This window comes from Papaver somniferum, chromosome 9 (assembly GCF_003573695.1).
Source record: "Papaver somniferum cultivar HN1 chromosome 9, ASM357369v1, whole genome shotgun sequence".
NCBI classification, from domain to species: Eukaryota; Viridiplantae; Streptophyta; class Magnoliopsida; order Ranunculales; family Papaveraceae; genus Papaver; species Papaver somniferum.
This window is the reverse complement of record NC_039366.1, coordinates 33,392,790-33,399,641: the sequence shown is the minus strand read 5'-3', so window position 1 is coordinate 33,399,641 and position 6,852 is coordinate 33,392,790. Positions and strand designations below refer to the sequence as shown.

General features: G+C 36.8%; 1 protein-coding gene across 1 annotated transcript; it reads right to left on the bottom strand.

The window, feature by feature from the left end:
* Positions 1-5,087: 5,087 nt before the first annotated feature.
* On the bottom strand, positions 5,088-6,201 carry LOC113311736 (F-box protein CPR1-like). The gene is made up of 2 exons (XM_026560537.1): positions 6,148-6,201; positions 5,088-5,930 (listed from the first exon to the last, which is right to left on the bottom strand). Exons 1-2 carry the CDS (start codon positions 6,199-6,201, stop codon positions 5,088-5,090), a joined length of 897 nt encoding a protein of 298 aa, XP_026416322.1.
* Positions 6,202-6,852: the final 651 nt, after the last annotated feature.

Sequence of the window (6,852 nt, the reverse complement as noted above, 5' to 3'; positions counted from 1 at the left end):
AAGATTTGTTGTGGCGCGCTACAAAAATTTGTGCAAAATTATAATTTTATGGTGATTTTCCGATTTATATGTGTTGCCTAAATATTTTGGGCTAGAAATCGCCTATCGAATCCCTAAAGGCTAAAGCAGTACAACTTTCTGAAACCTAATTCTCAAAATTACTATTTTCTCCAGATTTCCCTTTCTCTTTCGATTCTGATTGATTTCAATGATTTGTGAAAAACTCTTGGTGGGTTTTGTTAATAGAGGCGAAGAAACCAAACATCAAGAGATCAGTTTTATGGAGTAGTTATCAGAGAAGGTTATTCTCATTATTTTTCTCGGTCGTCTTTGATTCTTATAATGAAAAGGAATTAAATTATCCATCATCCTCACCAAAATATGTTCAATCTGCTAGAAATCGTTTTTTTTTCTTAGAAAAAAACTCGTTCCTCATGTCTCTGGTGGAGCTAAAGGTAAGAATCTCACTCATGTTTTGTTGTTTCTTGAAGATGCACATGTTAATTTTTGTTTCTGTTTTTTCACTTTAATTCTCATAAATATATGACGTTAACTGTTTGAAAAAATTACTCTGAGAGTTTTCTAATAGATTTGGTCGATATGATTTTGACAAACTCAATTTTTGACTGTATTTTCAGATGCAGGTTGGATTTTTTATGAAACTGTTTGAATGAGGGTTTGAAGATGAGATGAACTTAAAACAAAGGGTAGACTCACTCTAGGAAGTATTGGTAGGTTCAACACCTCGACTGGCTATTATCAAGTTACAAAACAAAGGGTAGACTGTTCATAATCACAGCTCTTGTTGTCAAGTTTGTAATTTCTAGGTAATAATTCTTCTTCAAATGTTGTCTCATGGATCTATTATCTGAGTGTGCTCAATTTTATTTTATTGCTAAGATTGATGTGATGTAATGAGGATTAAGTGTTTGCTTCCGTTGTTTCTGATTTTTTCTTGTTGAGAATATGTTATGTAGTAATTATGGTTTTGAAAATTTTGTGTAAAGCTTCACAACTTTTTTTTAGCACAATTTTTGTGTGTATTCTGAAAAATTGAGTTAGTTTATCCAAAGATTGAGGTTCTAGTTATATATAACTTGTAATTTGGTTGAAGTAAAAAGTTGTGTTTGATTTGTTTGTTTCCTTTGAAGCTTAGTTTAGGAATTCTGCTTTCTCTATGGGAAGTCTGCAACTGAGCTGTTTTAAGATCCATATTTAACAGATGTACATTTTTGTTAACCACTTACTATAGGTTAACAATATCTCTCACCACCATGCTTCTCCAGTTCTCCTATTCCAGTTCTCTGACCTTTGCTTTCTTTCTTTAGGACTGCCGAACAATTAGTTTCCACCAATCTTTCTTCTTTTTTGATCGTTTTTCCACCAATCTTTCTCATACCGCTATCTCCCAATTACTAACTCACACGCTATTAGCTGGACTGCGCAGTTATTAGTTGATTCCTAACCTTTTTCGATCGATTTGATCAAATACCATTAAAATCTCCAAAATCCAGGTTGTGATGCTGGACTTCGTAGTCTTAGAGAGATTGTTAATTGATACTGTATACTGGAAATTAGGGGTTTTGACTCTATGCTTTTCTCTACTGACAGTCCACTTCAAGTTAGTTTATTAACACTCCAAATCTCTATTTACAAACGCTTATAACCTGTTGACAAAATTACTCTGACTGTTATCTCTCAGATATGGTTAATTCGATGTTGATGAACTCGATTTGTGTTTGTGCTTTAGATGGAGTTTGGATTCTTGATGAGGTTGTCTGAAAGAGGGTATGAAGAATCGAAGATGAAATGGAGAATATTATGAGGTAATAATCGCTTTCTTAAGTCATGATTTAGCTAATCAATGTGGAGATTTGACTGTCTTTTGCGGCGTTTGTTTGTGTTGGTAGTAGGAAGATTATATGTTTTGGTTGTTGGGGATTCTGGGTTGTGTTGGTACAAAATTAGGCGTTGATGCTTGCCTGATGCTAGCACTTCAAAGTGGAATGGATCCCACGGCCTATCAATGTTGGTATCCACTTTGGAATACTAGCAACTTGCTAGAACCAACACGAGCATGGAGAGTCTGAAGCTTAATTAAATTTGGACTAAATTTGCTGACATTGTTTACTATGAATGTTTTAGCTCTGGATTTTGATAGTTGATGTTGTTAATTGTACTGCCAAAGCTGAGTGAATCTTATTGTGTGTGGAGGGACGACTTGGTATCTGGCATGTTGCTTGATCCTCATGGTTTAGATTTGTGGGTGTTTAAAAGGATTTTGAAGGTTGGTGCTGTAACATATTACACGCTATAATTTTTGTCTGTAGTTGTGGATCTTAGGTCGTCCAAAGTTTCCTAACTAGGAATGTTGAATTATAAAGCCAAGTTTGTGTTTGACCCTCTTGACAAACCAAGGTTTCGATGTCGTTACGGTTATTGTTGGGCTACAAGGTGACCTAACCCACTTTATTTGTTTTGTTTAATGTTCTTTTTGTCTGTGGCTTAACTCCTCCTATTTTTAAAAGATTCAGAACTCATGCAAATGTATGAATACATGGAACATTCAGGTGAAATTCGTAGTCCTTAGTAGAAGCACCAAAGGAGGCCTTACCTCTTGATTGTAGGCCTAGTTTTGGCACAGCATGGCTGACCGAAGACAACTTTAAAGTAGGTGATTGAACGTTCTCGAAACTGCCAACTGATGTTGTTTATTTTGATTCTCATACAATCATTTCATATAATTGGTAATTTCTTGTTATTCTCAGAGTGTTTTTGTGTATTGCAAGTGAACGGAACTTACAAATGTAAGTGCATACTTGGCATTTCCGATGTGGATATCTTTCGTGGCAATCTGTTCATTTGTCAAGCTAAAGACTCCTCAATGTTTGACATGATTCGAAGTTATTCCTCGTTGTGAGTGAATTCCAATCCTTTTGTTTGCTATATTTTGTTTAATATAAATCTGTTTTAGTAAAGTAAGAGACGGTATGAATGAGTCTTACTTGGATTGTTATTTGTCATCACTGGGGTTTGGTTGATTCTCCTCTTGAATTTTTCACTGATGGCTTTTAAATATGCAGCGGACTGAAATTCTATCATCAAATTCATACAACTGAACTCATGCTTTAAGTTGGTGAAACTAAGGTTGGTTAATTGATCCTTTGTATATTTTCTTATTAAAAAAATCTCTGGTCTGACAGTTAATTGCTTAATTTTGTGAGTTACTCTCTTATTAAGGGATCAACACCTAGCTGTGAACGTTCTCAGCTATACCCAGAAAGTAATACTTGATTCATGTCAATTTGATCAAACTTCCAAGGTCCATCAACTCTTGTGACCCCTGAAACCGCCCAAAATTAACTTTTTGTAGTTGCAAGCAATTTGTCTCAAGGATTTAACTTGCCGCAGAGCTGCTATCCCTTGTTTCTAGCTTATTAGAACTTATATATTTGCTTATATATGGTATTTTTGCAGGCACCTAATTAGGATGGGTCTCATTTAAACGAGGAGTTGACTACCTATCTAGTTACTGCTACTCGTTCTAATCTGCATACAACAAATTTGGTTTGTTCAAATTTACATACAATTCTTTGTAAGTTCAAATTCTTCGTAAGTTCAAATTCTTCATAAGTGATCAAAAAAGTTCGGTTCGTTCTTTTGGTTGCACTTATTTTATAGGAAATGGACAAGGACTTTATTGTTGTTTCTATCCTCAATGTGATTCAGATGTGCAATGGTGGAAATATTGAAAATCAGGCAATTTTCTTGGAGCCAGAAGACGAAGTAGAAGGTTTTCTTGGAGAACATTAAAAACAAATAAGAAAGTACCTCAGCTTGCACTTCAGGTTTGTTCACATTCTAATTTTTGTTTTGTTTTGTTGTTGTTGCAGAAATCTTGTATGCTTATGTTTCAATTTTTTCTAATTACAACATTCGTATTCCAATGGTTTCTGACTCATTTATTTTTCTTTTGTGGATAAGGTTTGTTGTTACTATGACCAAGGAACCAAAAAGTAAGGCTACAATTGTGTTTCGTGCCTAAAATATACTTTATTTTGGTGCCTGCAGTATACTTTGGTTTGGGGTAGGACTGACGTTCAGTCCAAAGCCATCGGCCATGAAGAAGTAAGGGTTTGGGGTAGGACCGACTTACACCACTGACGAAGAAGACGATGACTTTGAACTTGGCGATATTGGATTCTAATAGCCCGCATTTGGCGAAGGTGCAGTTTATGCACGTTGTTCAAGTGTATACAGTGGTCAAGTTTTTATTTTTGTTTACGAGGAATTCAACCCTTTTGAACTATGTATGGAAACTTCTTCTTTTGGTTGTATGGAATTTTTGAACTATGTATGGAAACTTCTTGTTTTGGTTGTATGGAACTTTTGAACTATACATGGAAACTGAAAGTGATGCCCAGATTCTGTGAGGAAGGAACTTTTTTTTCTTTTCAATCAAAGTTTTACCACTATAGTTACTTTTGTTAACTTCATGTGATGGAAGTTCTGGCCTTAGCCTTCATTTTTATTAAAACAAACAGAGTTTTCTTGCAATTGGCATGGTAATGTTAAGAATCTGATTTTGCATTGACGCGGAATGTTTCTATATGTAGTCGATACACATTTTAACACATCTTAATTACTAAATAACTCTACAACAACCTCATGTTAGTTGATACACAATAACATGTCCAGACTATTGAGTATGAGGGCTCACTTACAAGGCTTCTCTCATTAAATTATTTACTCTTCTTAAGTTAAGCTACTACGATGCTCAAGTTGGTTCCCAAAAGTAGCTTAATGTATATGCCTACTGTAGTTTCCATGGTTAGTTCCCAAAGGTTTAATCAACTAGGTTTACCTGTAGTTGCGTTACTTTAGTGGCTGAATAAAGAATTAGGCAACTAGTATCTTGTTGTTGGTTTTCTCCATGTGGTTGAATGTCTCAAGCTACTAATACATTTTTTTGGTTGGCGCACATTTATTGCTAATGGATTTTAGAAACTATAGTTGCTTACCGTTTAGTGGCTTAAACCAATACACCCCCCCGTTGCCTTTCCTAGTTGCTTAAACTGTTAAGGCAACTATATTTTGCTGCTGTGGAAAAATTTTAGTAGCCTTTGGTCAGTTTTTTTGTAGTGATACTCTATCGGCCTGAAGTTGATAAAGTTTTCTACCTGTTGAGGAACGGTGAATCGTTTAGTCCAAGATTCTCTCACTCCACGCTCTTCCATAACCCATACATCGCCGCAGAGACACCCTCCCAACACGTCTACAAATTTACGGTACCTGTTGTTATCGAAAAAATTATTCCAAACTGGTCCCTGAACTTCACGGATTGTCTCATCTCCAAGATCAAAAGAAAGTAAAACTTTGGAGTCGTCTGTTAACAGATGCAGAGCTCCATTGAAGTACCATGGTGTTGGCCTTGAACGGTAGGGGAGTGTATATGGAATGTTATGTAGAGTAGTACTCCACGAATTTGATGCTAATGAATAGACCTTGATTTGAGTGCCACGAGTTCTATCCTCAAAGCTTTCAAACCTCACCAACTTGTAATCCTGAGTCTTGAGGTCATAACCGAATCCATATATACACCAGGATAGTGGCGTTTGGGGTTGTTGATTTTCATTAACCAGTTGTACCTTGTGTACGATCTTGTGCTGTTTAGTTGACGGATTCCAAAAGCAAAATAGGTTTGGCTTTGGACGTATGCAAACTAAGCCATTACAAGAACCCAGAACACCGAGGGCAACCTCATACTTCTTCTTATACTTGTTTTTGTTGTAGAATGGGTAATCGACAATCTCAACAGTCCCACATAGTACTCCTAAATTCTTATGAGCATCTATAGAATACAGGACGTTTCCCTTGCAAGCAAGAATCTTAATAACCCGATTGTTTATCTTCTGGGCATCATAGTGCCTCTTGCAGAAGTTTATGTCAGTGAATAGGTGACGCCAAGATTTGCATACGCACTTAAAATCTCGTAATGGATTTTAATAGAATATATTTTCCCTTATTTACAGCTCACAGGATATTCTCATTGATGGACTGTAATCATAATAATATATATTGCCTAACATCCCTCTAAGGAAGTTAAGGCGTGTTTTACCAAAACCGACATGGTATCATCCTAACTACACGATTCTCTTCTTCCTCTTCCATTTTCTTTTCTTCTTCAACAACATCAATCATGGCAGGAGATAAAAAGACACTACACCCGGCGTTTACCATCAACAACATCAAAACCCTCATCCCTATTCTCCTAGATATCAAACAGGATGAATACTCTTCTTGGGTTTTTCTGTTCGAGCTCCATCTTCAGGCTCATCGTCTTCTCTTTCTCATTGATGGATCCACACCACCACCGGATGTCGACGCTCCCACCGTGCTTCAACTTGACGCTCTCTGTCGTCAATGGATGTTCTCCACCATGACCAAGGATTTAATGCTCACCGTGCTCAAATCTGGCGAAACTGCTCAAGAGATTTGGGATCATCTCAAGAAACTTTTTCAAGACAACAAAGGTAACCGTGCTGCGACTCTTGAACGTCAGTTTGTTAACCTTAAGTTTGTTGATTGCACTAGTATTGATGATTATTGTGATAAACTTAAATCCCTATCGGATCGATTACGTGATCTTGATTTTCCTATGAATGATAAACGACTTGTGATTCAACTCGTCAACGGCCTTCCGGAGGAATACAACACGGTGGCCTCCTTTATCCAACAAGCTATGCCTACATTCGATGCCGCTCGCTCACAGCTGCGAACCGAAGAGATCCGCCGCTCTCAACAGACCTGTACCTCTTCATCTACAGCGCTTGCAGCTACAGCTTCGACCAC

Bases quoted from the DNA above. Each gene is read 5' to 3' on its own strand.
- LOC113311736 (XM_026560537.1), bottom strand. From the start codon at position 6,201: ATGATTGATGTTGTTGAAGAAGAAAAGAAAATGGAAGAGGAAGAAGAG. The intron at 5,931-6,147 runs GTAGTTAGGATG...AACTTCTGCAAG, and splicing joins AAGAGGAAGAAGAGAATCGT to AGGCACTATGATGCCCAGAA.